Below are 17,769 nucleotides of genomic sequence, written 5' to 3' on the forward strand. Positions count from 1 at the left end.
AAATTGCATGGGAGGAGCCTAATTCAAGAAAGCCAGGCCGGCTTTAGAACCTTTAAATACGTGTACTTCTCCGTACTTGAAAACAAACGCTCTTTCTCTGCCAGCTCACAGAGGACCTTTACCCGGGAGCGTTAAAGATGGCGGCACCCATATTAAAACCTGTAGGATCAGCTGTGTTAGGAAGGTCTTGTCTTTCACCAGCTCCGATTGCCCAGGGGTGGGGGGACCCCCGCTGAGCTCAGGTGGGAGAGCCCTTTGCAGGTCCTCACGGAGACCTCTTTGTCTTTTGCCTCTACAGGTGCCCCCTTTCAAAGGTCTCAGCATCCTCACGCTACCTCCTGCCGCCACTTCCACCTGGGCCCCCCGCAGCCGCAGCAGCTAGCCCCGGACTTCCCGCTGGCACACCCCGTGCAGTCGCAGCCGGGCCTCAGCGCCCACATGGCCCCGGCCCACCAGCACAGCGGCGCGCTGCACCAGTCGCTGACCCCGCTGCCCACCCTGCAGTTCCAGGACGTCACAGGTCCCTCCTTCCTACCTCAGGCCCTGCACCAGCAATACCTGCTGCAGCAGCAGCTCCTGGAAGCTCAGCACCGCAGGCTCGTCTCGCATCCCAGGTGGGCAGGGGCGGGGCCGAGGAAAGAGGGCGGGGTCGCGGAGGGGCAAGGGTTGCGGCTGGGCTTCTAGCAACCAAAGTTGGATGCAGTCGCAAGTGGTTCTGCAGGGGATGACTTTTTGCTTCAGTTAGTGGCATTCATTCAGGTCAGGGTCTAGGATGACTCCTCACATCACCCAGGTTAGGGGTCAGCGGCACGATGAACGTTTGTAGCATTCGGGAGGTTTGACTAAAGGTCTCTCAAGTCCCCGCCAGCTCTCATGGTGGCCTGATTTTCTTTTTCCTCAAACCACACCAGGATACCAAAGGGAGCCTCCAAAGGGCCAGCGTCTAGTTGGAGGCTGGCGTTGGCGACTGGCTGTACACCCGTGAAACCGAATACAATTAGCAGTGACCAAATGTCCTAATGTCCAAATATCCTACCTGCACCTCAGCTGTAAAGAAGAAATGGATTAGCACAGCTGGGCGCCTCTCAGTCTTCTGGGTTCCGGGGGTTCTTTTCACACTAAAAAGTAACGACTACGAAGAACCTCTGCTTACAGGGGTTTATCATGTTAGAAATTTTAAAGCACCTATTAATTTATTAAAAATAACAATAGACTCCTCGTGCTAAATTAATAAAACCTTCTCTTTTTAATTTATCTTTTATTGAAAATAGATTTTTCTTCTCACATAATATATCCAGATTATGATATCCTCTCCCTCTGCTCCTCCCAGTTCCTCAGCACCTCCCCTCCCATCGGGATCCATTCCCTTTCTGTCTCTCATTAGAAAACAAACAGGCTTCTAAGGGGTAATAATGAAATGAAATGAAATAAGATAAAATAGACAAGAAATTAGCAGTCGGAATTAGACGAAACAGACCAACATCAAGAAAAGACACAAGAATCAGAGATGCACTCAGGAATCCCATAAAAACACGAACCTGGAAGCCATAAATATTTACACGGAGGACCTGGTGCAGACCCCTGCAGGTCCTGTGTGTACTGCATCAGTTTGTGAGTTCATATGAGATTTGATCATGTTGATTTAGAGGGTGTTGTTCTCCTCGCGTCCTCCATTCCCGCTGGCTCTTAAACACTTTCCATCTCTCTTCCTCAGGGTCCCTTGAGCTCTGAGGGGAGGGATTTGAGAGCGATGTCCCATTTAGAGCTGTGTGTCCCAAGGTCTTGCCTGCACTGTGTCCTAGAAGTTTGGTTATGTTACGTACTTGTTTTCATTCAATTCTAGAAAATCTTTATTTTTCTCCTCCTCCTCCTTCTCCTCCTCTTCCTCCTCCCCTTCTTCTTCCTCTTCTTCCTCCTCCCCCTCTTCTTCTTCTCCTCCTCCTTCTCTTCCTCTTCTTCCTCTTCTTTTTTCAAGACAGGATCTTACCATGTGTTTCTGGTTGTCCTAACGTGTGGGTGGGGGCACACGTGTGTATGTGTGTGCGTGCACGCGTGTATGTGTGTGCGTGCACGCATGTATGTGTGTGCGTGCACACGTGTGTATGTGTGTGCATGCATGCGTGTATGTGTGTGCGAGCACACACGTGTATGTGTGCGCGTGCACGCGTGTGTATGTGTGTGCATGCACGCATGTGTGTGCGTGCACACGTGTGTATGTGTGTGCATGCATGTGTGTGTATGTGTGTGCGTGCATGCGTGTATGTGTATGTGTGTGTGTGCACACGTGTGTATATGTGTGCATGCATGCGTGTATGTGTGTGCATGTGTGTTTTCCCTCTTTGATTTGCTGAACTGGGGTTATTTATTTATTTATTGTGTTTTCTTGGGTGTGGTTAACCTCTTTAGGTTGGAGTTCTCTTTTTAGCACCTTCTGTAGGTTTGGAGATGTAGATAGTCATTGAATTTGGTTTTATCATGGAATATCTTATTTTTTTTATTTTGTTCATCTATGGTGACTGAAAGTTTTACTGGGTGTGGCATCTGGGTCTGGGCTGGCCTCTGTGGTCTCTTAGAGTTTATAGAATGTTTGTCCAGGCCCTTCTGGCTTTTAAAGTCCCCATTGAGAAGTCAGGTGTAATTCTAATAGGTCTGTCTTTATATGTTACTTGGTCTTTTTCCCTTGCAGCTTTTAGTTTCCTTTCTTTGTTCTGCATGCTTAGTGTTCTGGTTATTATGTGCCAAGGGAGTTTTCTTTTCTAGTTCAATCTGTTTGGTGTTCTCTATGCTTCTTGTTCCTGGATAGGCACTTCCTTCTTCAGGTTAGGGAAATTTCCATCTATGGCTTTGTTGAAAATATTTTCTGTACCTTTGACTTGGATTTCTTATTCTTCTATTCCCATTGTTTATAGCTTTCATCTTTCAGAGTGTCCCAGATTTCCTGGTTGTTTTGTGCCGGGATTGTTAAAGAGTGAACATTTTCTTTGAGTGAACTATCCATTTCTTCAGTGCCTGAGATGCTCCCTTCTCTCTCTCTCTCTCTCTCTCTCTCTCTCTCTCTCTCTCTCTCTTTTTTTTTTGGTTTTTTGAGACAGGTCCCTTCTGTCTCTTGCATTCCATTCATGAGGCTTGCCTCCGAGGTTCCTGTTCTGTTCCTGAATTTTTCATTTCCAGATTTCCCTCAGTTTGGTATTTATTTATTGATTCTCTTTCCACTGTCAGGTCTTGAATGGTTTATTCCTTTCTTTCCATTGTTTCTGTTTTCATAGAATTTTTTAAGGGTTTGTCCATTTCTTCCTTAAGGGCCTCTATCATATCTACAAAGGCTGTTTTAAGGTCTTTGTCTTGTGCTTAAGCTGTGTTAGAAACTTAGGGCTTGCTGTGGTAGGGTTTCTGGCTATTATTGTTTGTGTTTTTATGCTGTCTGGGCATCTGGGTTTGGGAAGACTGAAATTCCAGGTACTGATGTTTGGTCTCGTCTTTGTTGGGTGCTTTGTTCCTTGGTTTCTGTTTCCTCTCTGTTTCTTGGGAGAGTGTGGTGACTGTGTGTTGCCGGGTAGGAGATTCTTCTGAGATCCTGACAGCTGTGGCCACTGGGGTTCCAGGCAAAATGTGTTTCTAGGTATTGGGAGCTGACACTTATAAATGGGGATGGACTAACGGGGTGCTAAGGAGGTCCACAGGAGGGAGGATAGCAGGGTGTTCCATGAGGATCTGGCTAATCCCCTGGGAATGGGACAGAGGGGTGAGGAGAGGCCACAGCAGGTAGTCTGCTACAGAGGTGGGATGAGACTGGGGGATTGGATCTGGAGAAGGAGGGAGAGGTGAAGATCTGCAGTTAGCCTAACTGCTTCCCTGGGTGGAGAGACCTGTGGATTCCCAGGGCTATAAAATATTCATATGAAAAATGAGCATGTATCAGTTTAGTGAGAAGAACCACTCAAAATGTATTTGTAAGTCTCTGTGACACACAGCTGGGTAGAACTTACCTGTGCCCTCATGTCTGCTTCTGTACTAGATCTCGAAGAGTCCTGTGTCACAAAGTTTCCAGAAAGTCCCACTGTTTGCTTGCAAGAGAGTGAAGGGTGAAAGGGTTTTTCACTCTCAAGCTACCTAAATGGCTCCAGAGGCTCCTAAGGTTCCATGATAGGTATAGGTCCTTAGGCATTTGGGACTGGATGGCTGGGGTGGCTGGGGCCGCCGGACAGTGTCGTGAGAAGTTAAGGAGCAAGGCTGCCATGGTCTGGTGTGTTCAGGGAAGGCTTCTTGGAGAAGGATGGCACTTCCTTGAAAACTAGGAAGAGTGTGGTGGAGAGATGGATGGTGGGAGCAGATGGAGGATACAGGGTACCAGTTTCTGCTCACCTGGGAAATTCGTTGGTGTTAGGGAACTCTAGTTTCTGTGGGGATAGCAGAGTGGGGGCATTCTCAGTAGATGGAGGGAGTGTCACTCAGAACTCTTGGGAGCTTGCCTGACCCAGGCAGCCCCTAACACAAAGGCTTCTTTTTTTCTGTCCAGGCGGAGTCAGGATCGAGTGTCTGTCCACCCCCACCGCCTCCACCCCAGCTTTGACTTTGGCCACCAACTGCAGACACCTCAGCCCCGGTATCTGGCTGAGGGCACTGACTGGTGAGTGGGTGGGTGGGTGGGATGCTGCAGAGGCGCAGGATGGAGGCAGAGAGATCTCGCCAGACCTGTGGGTTTTCGTTTTGTATCACTTTCGAAGGGTACAGGTTAAACCCCAGTCTACTGAGACCCTGTGTCTACGTCAGTCACCTACAGGGTGTGGTTACAGGAAGGAACTCAGTGTAACCGGACACTATCCTGGGCCAATCCTGGTTGATGGTCCTGCCAGAAAGAAGAGAGACAGGATGTGAAATATTTCCCAGGTTCAGTAGAGCTACAAACCAGTAGACTCTAGAGGACTGCTTGGGAGGAGAACGCAGAGATGCCAGGGTGGTCAGGAAAGGCTTTCTGGAGAGGATGGTCTGGAAGAATCCACAGAGCTATGGTAAAACTCACCAGCAAGGCCATGCATGGGGTGTGACTGGGCAGAGGTTAGAAGTAAGGAAAGGACTTAGGAGTGAAAGAGGAAGATGGAGTGTGTTGTGTCTTAGAAACTAGTGACCCCTAGGAACTTTTCCCATGCTTCTGGAACTTTACAGCCCATTCACCTCCTCAGCTGTCACCCAGGAGAAATCTGGCCTTAACTAGAGTCAGACTAGACCTCCCCAGATAATTTTAAGAGACCTATAGTTCACTGGGTATTTCTAGGTAAAGGGCATCATGGATTTCCGAGTAATTGTTGATAAAATTCCTTTCCTGGGGAAACGGGACAGTGTCTACACACTCCCTTCAAGGTCCAAATGACAAATCAACAAAGTTGGATTTCACCACAGTTTCCTCTTGAGAACCAGTGAACTTATTGAGCTTCCTTCTAGGGGCAGGGAGATGCTTACAGGAGCATGGGGAACCCCCAAAGCAGCCTCACTGGACAGTTCAGTGGTCCTTTCCATCCCTCCTTCTCTGAGGGGATGTCAACAGTCCCCAGGCCCTGTCCTGACTGATGCCCAAGTAGGCACAGCTCGTCTCATGAAAGTGGTGGCAGTTTTGTTCAGAGGACAGTGATATACTGCGGTAGTTCACTCTAAAGAGGGATGCACATATAGACATATATGTGCCCGTCTACACATACACCTATCTATCTATCTATCTATCTATCTACCTATCTACCTACCTATCTATCTACCTACCTATCTATCTACCTACCTACCTATCTATTATCTATCTATCTATCTATCTATCTATCTATCTATCTATCTATCTCTCTATGTGCGTACTTATGTGCACCTAAAGAGTCACAGAAAGAAACAGATAGGCTGTAATGGTCACTTTGGGGGGAATGGAGGTGAAGCAGATCCTGGAATTCTTTGTTTTTCTTTTAGATAAAGAATACAAGAAGGGGTGGGTAGAATAGTCCTCAATGGAAAGAGAGCGTTGACAAGCCAGTGTGTCATCTTCCACACGTGGGACCAGGAAAGCTGGTTAGGTCAGGGCGGCTTTGGGAGCCCCTTCCGTTAGAGCTGGGACTGATTTCACTGCTTCCCATGCTTCTGGGCGCCATGTGTTGTGAGCGTGCTCTGTTGGCTGCCATCTTTAGCATTCTCAGGTACTCCCTGCTAAGCTGAACAATCTCTCTTAAAAGACGGATCGCACTACTGCCAACTTCCGCCCAGCCTTTTTCCCAATTAGCAGATTCAAATGAGGAAGGTTTAATTGCAGTCTGGATTCAGTTCTGTCCCTCAGCAGTAAAGTCAGCTCGGTTGAATTCAATTCAGCACACACGGAGCCCCCAGAACCCTGTCCACAGCTGAGCGATTTGAACACAAACACGGGGTCTGACACGGTGTGGGGTACTGCACAGGTGGGATCTACCATGGGACGTCACCCTTGGGAGGAGTCAGGAGCAGTGCAATGCATCATCCCTGTCCTTAGCTGGTTTATGCATCCAAACCGCATCCTCTTTCTCTTGTCAACCTCTCTGCATTCCCTGCTGTTCTGAGAAACATTAAGAATAAGGATCTGGGAGGCTGGTGAGCCTGGTCCACATTCCACAGTCCTGTGTGGACCCACCCCTGAGCTCATTCTGCTGGTCCTGTTCCCACCCGGGCAGCAGATTTTCCTCCTTGCAAGGAGCTCTGCTTCAGCAAGGGTGGACCCAATGGTGAGAAGGCTTTTTTCCCCTTTGTTTTTAGTCCACCACTCATGCTAACTGTATCTCTATTCTCGTCCATGGAGCTGCCTCATCTTCCAGGAGACAGCGAGTAATTGGGTGACAGGAGATGCATTGTAGGGAAAGATCTTCTAACTCTCTGCAGGGACCTCCTGGAAGGGAAGGGGTTGTCACAACAGCCACCACCTCCCCAGTCCTTTCCTTTAGTACCATCAGAAGTCACTGAATTCCGCTCTGGGTCATTCAGAGGATTGGCCTCAGGTCTGGGCCAGCCCCAAGTTTAAGGCTATCCTGGTCTTACTATGTGATATCATACGCTTCCCAGTCAATTCTTCAAGTAGATATCCTAAGAGTGAGTGAGAGCATCAGGCCTTGGGAGATAATTCTCAAATAGCCCCCTTCTCCATCCATGTCTAAAACCTGACCCTGAACTTGAGCCACAGCCCAGGGTCTCCATCCTTGTCATGGGTCCGCTCTGGGTCACAGCTCTGTGCTGGTTTATGCAATATCTGAACGCAGATGCTGTATAGTCTGTCCAGTGGCTCACAGTGAAGGAAAAATGCAATCTCTGCTACCTTAAAAGGAAAGCAGGATGCCTTTAATCTCTCTCTCTCTCTCTCTCTCTCTCTCTCTCTCTGTGTGTGTGTGTGTGTGTGTGTGTTGGGGAGGGTGAAAAACTAGACTGCTCCTCCTGTTGAGTTCCCCTTATTTAGTTTTTGCTGTTACATTCTGACCACTCCGAAGTCACTTCAAGTAATCCTCAAAAGTAGACCAATGGCAGCTCATGCCTGCAATCCTAACATTTTAAAGGGGCAGGAGGATTGTAAGTTCATTTCTGGTCTGGGCTACAGAGTAAGGCTCTGTCTTAAGAAACCATTTAAAAAGTTCCTAGTTCTCTCTGTCTCTCCCTCCCTCCCTCTCCCTTCCTTCCTCCTTCCCTCACTTTGTCCTTTACTTTCCCTCTCTCTCCCTCTCTTGTTTCTTAGCAGAAACACTTTGGGAATATCACTATGTTTTTCTATCAGAAAATACTCTGGTATGGCTGCCTGTCCTTCTGTGATGTTGGCAGCAATTGATGACCTCTGTCTGGGTCTTTATTTATTTGGAGGATGCAAAATGGTGTCAGATAATTTAATAATTTCTTGTTCATATGCTTCCTGGAAAGCTTCATATGAGAAATGACCCTCATCAGCCCTTTGGTTACCCTGAAAGTACCTTAATCCGGGAAAGGGCAAGTCAGACGCTTGGGTCTTCCCTTTGTTTACTGGGTGCTGGGTTAGGAGCTGGTCCCTTGGCATCCTTCAGAGAGGATCTTTTGTTCAGCATCATCTCAGCCCACATTTAATGTCTTTCATGGACTTCACTATCTTTTTGCAGTTAGTTCCTGACATGCACATTATCCAAACCTGGCTGCTGCAAGCCTCTTCTGGAAGATTCCATCTGCCGTGACCCTGGTGCACATTAATAGTGTTCCTGCCTTTGGTTATGGCAGAATGTTCCAGTTTCTCCTCTTGCATGTTCTCCACAGACTCCAAATGAGCTCCGTTTCTCGTTAGTCACCGGTTCCTCTTTGTTTCTTTGTGAGGATCTAAGTTCTTACTGTCATCATTTTCTTCTGTCTGCAGATCTTGCTTGACTATTTTTCTGGTGCTGGCCCATCAGCACCCACCCCATACCTCCTTCCAGCCTTTGCTCGTCCAACAAAGCTTTGCTTCATCTTCATTTTTACTGGATGCAGCCTTCATGCTTGATATTATCTTTTTGATTTCTTCTTATTTCTGTTAATTCTTTCTCTTCTGGCTGCTTCTGTGATAATTTGTACCCTTCTCTATCCGAGGGGCCTTTTTCTTTAATCTCAGGTTGGCTTTAAACTTTTATCTTTATTATTTTTAAAATGTTATTGTTATGTACATTGAGTTATTTTCTTTATGTTACACTATTGAAATTTGTTTATCATTTTGAGCCTGTAGGTTTACAGTTTCCGTTGAATTTGGAAATGTTTTAGTGAAACTCATGTTTAAATAAAGTGAGTTTTTCGAAACTTTTAGGAAGTGACAGGGTGGATTGGGATTCCTTTCTAGCCTGTATGGTAAGCAGTCGATGGGAGTCACTCGCCTGTGGTTTTATGGAGTGGGGAAAATATTTTGATCACTGCCCATCCTCAATTTGGTCCTGGCTTCCTTTGCTCAGTATCCCTGACATACTCCATTTGGACTCTTCCATGGGAGCGAGCCTTGGGCTTGGTTCTTGGAGAATGGTTCTGGGCTGCTCCAGGTGCCTCGAGTCTTAGATGCGGGTCCGGGGAGGGGGCGAGATGGAGGGAGACATGGAAACTGCTCGTTGTGGGTAGGCAGCTTGTAGGAAGATTAATCAATGCCATTTTCTTCCACTCTGAAGGGCAGAGTTCGTAGCATGAGTTCCGACTTAGCCCCAAGGTGGTGTGTGAGACCTCGTCTGAAATGGGTTGGTACCTCCCCGACCTTGTAACTCACGAGGCTGTGTCCCCACAGGGATCTCAGTGTGGACGCTGGCCTGAGTCCTGCCCAGTTCCAGGTGCGGCCCATCCCTCAGCACTATCAGCATTACCTAGCCACTCCTCGAATGCACCACTTCCCCAGAAACTCTTCCTCCACACAGATGGTGAGTCCTGGAGGCGGCCGGGGAGGGGGCGGGGGGGGGGAGGGGCGGGGTATGAACGTCTTCACTGCCTCCTGCGTGCTAGCAATGAGGTGAGGCTAAGCTCTCCTCTCAGGTGCTCAGGGTCCTCTGAGTCCTGGTTCCTAGGCAGACCAGTAGCTGCCATCTACTCTCAACCCCAGTTCTTATTCCGGCTTGAGGAAGATGAGACAGAGCAAGTCCAAATGCCAGCCCTGCTGAGCGGTGTCAGGTAGAAGAGGCAGTGCAGCAGGCTGTAGTCTTTGGGGGAAATGCCCAGTGCTGAAAGACTCTGCCCTGGGGCCGGGGAGATGGCTCAGTCAGTAAAAACTCTTGCTGTACAAGCATGAGGACTTGAGTTTGATTCCCAGCGCCCACACCAAAAGCCAGGCGTGGTGGTGTGTGCCTGTAACATCAGAGCTGGGGAAGTGGAAGCCAGCAGATCCCCCCCCTCGGGGGGGGGGGCTCACTGACTTGCCAGCTTGGCCTTATCAGTGAGCCCCTGGTGCTTCTGAGCACCTCAGTCTCACAAAATGAAGAGGGCAGCTCCTGAGGGACAATACCTGAAGCTGACCTTAGGCCTACGCACGCGCGCGCGCCCGCACACACACACACACACACACACACACACACACACACACACTCCTATCTCTCTGTGTTTACAGAGGTTTCTGTCCCTTCTGGTCCCTCAGCTGTTCAATCCCAAAGAAACACATAGAGGTCTACATTAATTATAAACTGGTTGGCCTATTAGCTCAGGCTTCTTATTAACTAATTCTTACATCCTGCATTAACCCATAATTGTCTGTGTTATCCATGTGGCTTGGTACCGTTCATCAGTGAGGCGTTGGCATCTTGCTTCCTCTGTGTCTGACTTAATCTGTGATGACTACAGACTGAGTCTTTTCTCTTCCCAGAATTCTGTTCAGGTTGCCATGCCTATACTTCCTGCTTGGCTACTGGCCAGTCAGCGTTTTATTAAAATACAAGTGACGAATCTTTACAAAGTATAGGACCACTGCCCCACAGCATCCCTGGGTGTGACTATGCTTTTTTTTTGGTGTGAGATGGAATGTAGACACCACACGTGTCTCTCACAGGGCTGGTGAGAATGTCACAATAGATCCTAGAAGGACCTCCCCACAGACCTATGATACCCACTCCCAGGAGTACCCCTCTTGGGGCTATAAAACCCAGAATGTGCCAGAGAACTCAGGGTGGGTTTGAGGCTGCCAGTGACACATAATATCAAGAGAAACTCTTGTTGCTGTCCCCAAATAGAATTCTCCCTTCTCAACCCTTGTTTCTGTCACCTAGCCACCCCGTGGCTTGGGAAAGGAGCACTTACTAGACACGATTATAAACACCGCATATAACTAATCTTACTTCCTCCTGCCAGTACCCTGTGCAGCCAGCCATGATGTCCATTTTGCACACTGGTAAACTGAGGCCTAGAGATGAAGTAATTGGTTCCATTGTATGCAGTGGAAATCTTGATGGCAGCTGGTCTGTCACCTCGCCAGGGTTATGGAAGGCTGAATAAAACAGATCAGCAACTTTGGGGCTAGAGTCTGTATTTAAAAGACTAATATTTTGTTCCTCATGGGTTTCTAAAGATTTGTTTTTACTTATTTATTTTTATTGCATTACACTACTGTTTACCTTGGTTACTGACCTTTTTGGCCCTGGAGATGACCTGCAGCTATCCTGTTGCTCTTGGAGATAGTAGAGGAGGCTCCGCCACCCAGTTGCCTGAGCCTGAGTCTTGACTCTGTCACTTGCTTGAGTGACATGGGCTGATTATTTAATCTCCTGGTGCCGTCTTCATCCCCCTCAGTAGAAGGGGGATTTGTAATTGTCCCTGCAGGTTCCATCAGGTGAGGCAGTGAAATGCTTGGTCACAGGAAGCACGCAGACTAGCGCTACGGTGTAGCCTGTGCTCAGTCAGGGTCAGCGTCACCATATTGATGGTCATCAGAGTCTGTGCACAAGCTTGGCTCTTCGTGAATAGGGTAGAAAACAATCAGGAGGGGCATCCCTGCTGGGCAGTAGGTCTGGGTGTGCTCTCTGGTGGTTGAGAGAAGAGGGGTTGCCTCTCAAGCCCAGGAGAAGCCTGGAAAGGTTGGTTACTCTCTCCAAACTGTTTTCTTCCTGTCAGGTTGTCCATGAAATTCGAAACTACCCTTACCCACAGCTTCACTTCCTCGCGCTCCAGGGACTAAATCCTAGTCGGCACACCTCTGCTGTTCGGGAGAGCTACGAGGTATGTTGCCCCAATTGGATGGCAAGCTATCGTTCACACACCATTCTCTCTGCCTCTCTGTACCAGTGGGTAGATGCCGATGGGGGTGGGGAATGAATCCCGGGATTGAAAGTAAGAGAGAACAAGGGCATGAAGAGAAATTGCAGCTTCCCACACTGCACCAGCACTTTCGGCTGGCAGCGTGCCGGCTTCCTGCACACGTCTTCCTTGCTCTTTCCTCTCGCCTGTGTTTATGTCTATCCGTACATGTTGAGCACACGTTTGTGTTTTCCTTTCTACAGGAGCTGCTACAGCTCGAGGACAGGTTGGGAAACGTGACCCGAGGAGCTGTACAGAACACCATCGAGAGGTTCACCTTCCCTCACAAGTACAAGAAGGTGAGGCTGCTTAGACTGTCTGCACAGTCAGGGGCTGGGAAGGGAGTTGTTAGCGTGTCTGCTTGAACCAGTCCCCTGGCTATCTGCAGGGGACACAATCCAAAACCCAGAAGCCTTTGCTCTGTTTGAATGACTCCTCAGCATTTTCTCATAGGCACACAGCAAATGTGGTCAGGAGGGAAGATGGAACCCTACACAGAGATGGGAGAAAGGCTGAGTGTGCAAATGTTAGCCAGAGTGGTCACGTGCGTATTTATGCATGTGTAGCAGTACAGACACATCAGTGTTTGTGCACCGGTCTGGTGAGCAAAGGGATCCTACACACAAGGCTAATAGAAAATACCTTAGAAAACAATTCAAAGCCCTATTGCATAAGGACAAAGGGGTAAAGAAGGCCTCTAAACACTGTGGGATTGGGCTCTTCTGGGGATGTTTGAAAGTTTCAAAACTGTGGAACGTACCCACTGACCTTAGAAGTAGAATCTGTAGGGCTGGTACCCACAAATACGAGCTTTTAAAGCATTATTTTAATTAAAAGAAATGAAAACATGGAAGAAGCCAAAGTGTTCTTTAATAAGTAGACAAGTAAGCATACATAATGGGTTATTGTTTTATAATAAAAAGAAATAATTCATTAGCCATGAAGAACTGTGGAGGAAGCTTAAATATACACTAAAAAGCGAAAGAAGACAGCCCACAAGCTGTAAACTGTATTCTGTGAACTATATGGCATCCTGGAAATGATACAACAGAAAGAATAAAAAGAAAAAAGATAAGGGATTGCCATTGCGGAGAGAAGGCACAGGCAGAGTGCCAGGATTTTGTTAGTGCAGCAAATTATTTTGTATGACATTGTTATTTAAACAGGTGACATAATGCATTTACCAAAACCCCAAGGCAGGATCCGCCTGAGTCAGGTAGCTTGCTCATCACTGCGACAAACTCCCCGAGAAAGCCTCCTCCGCGAGGGAAGATTCTTTTGGGTTCAGAGTTTGAGAAGTCTGTTTGTGGTTTCTTGTCTCTGGTTCTGGGACTGTGGCAAGGCCTGGTAGATAGGAAACAGAGTGGGTGAAAATGCTGGGAAGGAGGTCCACTCTTCCAGGGAACGCCCACAGTGACATACTTCCTCCAACTAGGTCGTACCTCCTGGTTCCCACCACCTATAATGTTATCAAATTAGGAATGCAACAGTGGATTAATCAATTAATAAGATCAATGCCCCGACAACACTTTCCAAAGCCACCAGTGTGCAGTCAAACCTGCAACATTTCAGCTCCAACCCTTAACTCATGGAAACTAACAGGCTTGAGCTAATAATGGCCAGTATTGGTTCATCACTTGTCCCAAGTTTACCATGTAATATGAGAGGTGGGGCCACATCCTGCTTGTGGCTTGGGTCCTAGAATCCTGGCTAGGGGCAGTGAGGGAATGAAAAAACACAGACACACATACAATGAAGCTGGGTTCAGGTAGGGTTCTCTAAGGTGACCACTGCAGCCCGGAACCTCAGCATGGCTGGTAGTCTCTGTAGGGAAGCTGGACGCAAACATCTAGGCAGAGGAAACTGAAGTTGCTAGTCTGCACACCTTGATGAAATGTATGTAAACACTCAGACTTTCAAGAGAAGCTTTGCCATTTCTTTTGAGACCCAGCATTATGGGTAACAGATTTGCCAGTTGTCCCACGAGTCTGGGACTTGGGCATCCTTGACATGACCATACACATGTCAAAATACACACTCAACAAGGATTTCATCACTCATTGCAGCGTACAATGCCTGTCTGCGCTCTTTGTGGTACAATATAGTTCGCGAGCTTTGGGTAAGGGGCTGGAGGTTGAGAAAACACAAACACACACAGAGACAGACAGACACACGGATGTCTAATCACTGGTACAAAGCCCTTTATTTCATAACACCATGGAGGCTTAAATACTCAGCAGTCAAGTGGGCCAACAGGTGAAAACCCCATCCTCCGATCCTCTAGGCAAGGCACAGCTTTTAGTAACTCCAATCAGAAGGCTTGAGCAGGGAAGAACAGCTGAAGGCCAGGACTCCAATTGGTCCCAACAACTCAGGACTTCCTTTGCTCCCTATAATGGAAGTTGAAAATACATTATTGTTGCTTAGTTTTTGTGTAACCTTGAATCACTATACCAAAAAGGTTAATGCCAAATGAAAATGAAACAAATTTAGAGAAAATAAGGACAGGCCAAGGTTCATCGTGGTGTACCCAGAGACCTTCATTCACTCTCTTGATACCCAATGCAGCAGTAGTTGAAATCACATGGGACTAAAGTCAGCCAGTTTTGAGTTTCACTTCTTCTGAGCATGGCTGTGTGGGTGTGGACAGTGGCCCATTCCTTCTGTTTTCAACGTGGCTGCTTCAGGACGCAGTGGGATGGTGAAGCTTCATACATAGGGCCGGGTACTTGCCTGGTGTCCAGGAATAGCCAACGGTGAGCCTGTGTGCTGGGTGTCAGTATCAAAGAGCACAAATGAGCAAACAGTGTCCCCACCACGTTTGTTACTTCTGTTGTCATGATAAAACTTCATGACCAAGTTAACTCATAAGAGAAAGTGTTTAATTGGGCTTACAGTTTCAGGAGGTTGGAGACCCCATTGGCAGAACAAAGGCATGGCAGAAAGAACCTCTGAGAGCTTACATCTTGATCCAAAAAGAATGGCACAAGTCTTTTGAAATCTTAAAAGTCTGCCTCCAGTGACATATGTCATCCGACAAAGCCACACCTCCTAATCCATCCCAAACAATTCCACTAACTGGGGACCATATAAATATATCAGCTCAGGGAGCTGGATCAGTGAGAATAAATAGGAGTAGTAAAACTCAAGCAGAATCAAGAGAAAAATATTGTAGAGAAGGAATGGGAAGAATTAAGGTAAGACAACTTTAATAAACCTTAGGATCCAAATACAATGTTAAAACAATTTTAAAATTTTTAACAGAGACTAAAATAATATAAAGTAAAAGTGTATTTTAACTAATAATAAAAATAGAATATATAGACATTAAGAATAGGACCATATGAAAGAAATAAGAATAGGAAGAGGAATGAAAGCAAAGTATAAAATAATCAAGGTTAAGTCAGGAATGGTAGGTAGGGCACACCTTTAATTCCAGAACTTTGGAGGTAGAGGCAGGGGATCTCTATGTTACAGGACAGTCAATGCTATACAGTAAGACCCTGTTTTGAAAAGCAAAAAAACAAAAACAAAACAACAAAAACCAAGATTATCAAAGTTAAAAAGAAATGCTGATGAAATAAGAAGGTAGATGAGTAGTGAGTATTAAATAAATGCTGAAAAAAGTTGAAGTTAAAATCAAAGTTGCACCAGGCTTTCTTTTGGGCCACAAGCCGCTCCAAAATGACAACACTTACCCTTAAAATTAGTTATGAATGCTTGGTCCTAACTTGTGCTTGTTCCTGCTACCTCTTATAACTTAACCCACTTCTCGTTGTCTACATTTTGCCTTCCTTCCTTCCTTCCTTCCTTCCTTCCTGCCTTTCTTTCTTTCTTTCTTTCTTTCTTTCTTTCTATCTTACTTTGCTGCTGTCTCCACATCTGGCTGGAAGCTGCCTGGCTTTTGGCCCCGGGATATGCCTCTCTTTCTCCCCTTTTCTTTTCATTATTTTCTTCTTCCAAGCCTAGATTTCTCCTCCTACTTATTCTCTTGCTGGTCACCCCGCCAGTCCCTACCCTGCCTTACTACTGGCCATTCCTCTTTTTATTAGCCCACTCAGGTGCATTTGGCAGCAACATATCTTTACATAATTGTTAAACAAATGCAGCAGAAACAAATGTCACACATCTTTACATCATTAACAAATGCAGCAGAAACAAATGTAGCACACCTTTACACAAAGTGATAATCCACAGCAGAAATAAGTGTAGCACATCTTTGCCTAGTTAAAATAATATTCCACATCACAAAGTTCTGTAGACAGTGGAGAAAAAGAAAGATTTAAGAGATTAAATATTGAGGCTAAAAAATGTGCTGTGAAAGGAGAGAAGGAAGGATTAGACATAGCTGAACAAGACAGTGCTGAAGTGAAGGTATGACACAAAAAGGAAATCATAAAAATGGTGGCTAAAAGCAATAGAAACTAGGCATATGGCTGGGGCTTAACGCTGTTCGGTTGGACATTGCTCTTCTAGCGGAGCCAATCCTGCCACAAAGTCTGCCGACCTTCAGCAGGCAGAGGGTCATGACTCTATTAATACTAAAAATGATGCGTGGCCAACATGTAGGATAATGGATACTCTTGGTTTTCTGGATAAAGGGACCTTGCAGCAGCCTGGCATCACTTGCAGCTGGGACACGGGGCACACGAGGGGGTGCAGCCAGTGGAAGCAATAGGCTTCCTTGTGTGTTCTAACCAGGGCGGGATACCCCCAGATGAAATCAGAGTAGGGAGCTTTTGAGCTCTCAACTCGGGAGGTAGTCCTGACATGTACCCAATGTCACTCTCTGGTCTTCATCTGTGACTCCATGTGTCTCTTTGCAACATGACTTTGCAGTTTGCTTGCCTCTGGAGCGAGGCCAGATTGGATGACTTTCTGTCCGTGGTTACTCTCATCCTTACAACCAGACATCTGCAGCGTGGGGCATAGGGACGTGGAAGGCGCACAGATTTAATTCACTGCTTACATTTTTTCTTCCCCAGAATATTTATTAAGCAGCAATGACATGCCTTGTACTTGGCCACAGGTGCCACTTGAAAACGATCTGCAGAGTGCTTAACTGCTGTCAAATAATTACCGTAGAATCAGGGAGAGAAAGGCGTAAATCGGGAAGTATGAACAGCAGCTGCGTGGTGTTTGACCTCGTACTAGACCTACCGCTTAGTAGCTTAAGGGAACTTTCTTGCTAGGGAAAGAAGCACAACTATAGAAAACAGTTTAGAACCACGTGGTACAAATTAAAGGAGTTCAGGGTGGTGGAGAAATCTTGTGTTCACCTAATAATGAGAGCATAGATGAATGGACATTAGTGGAAAGAATGAATGAGGAATGTGTGTATGAATGAATGAATGAATGAATGACACATTCTGACTTAGAGGCAGGGGTACATGTTAGACAGGGTGTGAGAGGGAGTGGACAATGTGAGGGAGACAGGGAAAGCCAAAATTCTCAGGCTGTAGCTCTGCACAGGGCAGAATGACTAGGAGCCTAGGTCCTTTGCAAACCCCGGGGCCCCTTGACAATGTCTAGGACAGCCACCAGCAGTCTACCAGCCTCTTCCTCTCTTGCTTTTAACCTCCCTGCAAGAGTGAGGAGATAGCCATGAGCTAAGGAAGAGGCTACCAGTGTGGGAGGAGCCTGTGGGTGAAAGCCAATGGCCAGCAAGAGCTGGTATCAGGTAACTAAAATGAATGTTCTTTTTTTTTTTCTTTCCTCTACTCACAGCGAAGACCCCAGGACAGCAAGGGCAAGAAAGACGAAGGGGAGGAGTCAGACACAGATGAGAAATGCACGATCTGTCTGTCTATGTTGGAGGATGGAGAAGACGTGAGGTAAGAGGCCACTGCTACAATGTTTCATGGTTGCACTAGTAAAGCAGAGGGCGAAATAGTCTAGAGGTGGTGACCACGAACATGGGGGCGGGGCGACAGTGTGCTAGCGGCTCTGAGGGGTCTAAGCCAACGCCAAGGCCTTTATGGAAGAAGGGCTTTGAGAGTTACTTGCAGCCATGGTTTCTCATCTCAGCCATAGTCTCACCCC

The 17,769-nt window shown here is 46.9% G+C and overlaps 1 protein-coding gene across 1 annotated transcript in view; it reads left to right on the forward strand.

The window, feature by feature from the left end:
- The window catches only part of Rnf165 (ring finger protein 165), a 99,823-nt gene that overhangs the window by 76,324 nt on the left and 5,730 nt on the right, over nt 1–17,769 (forward strand). Inside the window, exons 2-7 of the mRNA XM_041640848.1 lie at nt 299–614; nt 4,517–4,627; nt 9,242–9,371; nt 11,545–11,649; nt 11,931–12,026; nt 17,455–17,561. Coding sequence (XP_041496782.1) covers nt 299–614; nt 4,517–4,627; nt 9,242–9,371; nt 11,545–11,649; nt 11,931–12,026; nt 17,455–17,561 — 865 coding nt within the window. The remainder of the gene's footprint in view (nt 1–298; nt 615–4,516; nt 4,628–9,241; nt 9,372–11,544; nt 11,650–11,930; nt 12,027–17,454; nt 17,562–17,769) is intronic.

This window comes from Microtus oregoni, unplaced genomic scaffold (assembly GCF_018167655.1).
Source record: "Microtus oregoni isolate MIOR12 unplaced genomic scaffold, Mior012 000065F_ref0000479, whole genome shotgun sequence".
NCBI classification, from domain to species: domain Eukaryota; kingdom Metazoa; phylum Chordata; class Mammalia; order Rodentia; family Cricetidae; genus Microtus; species Microtus oregoni.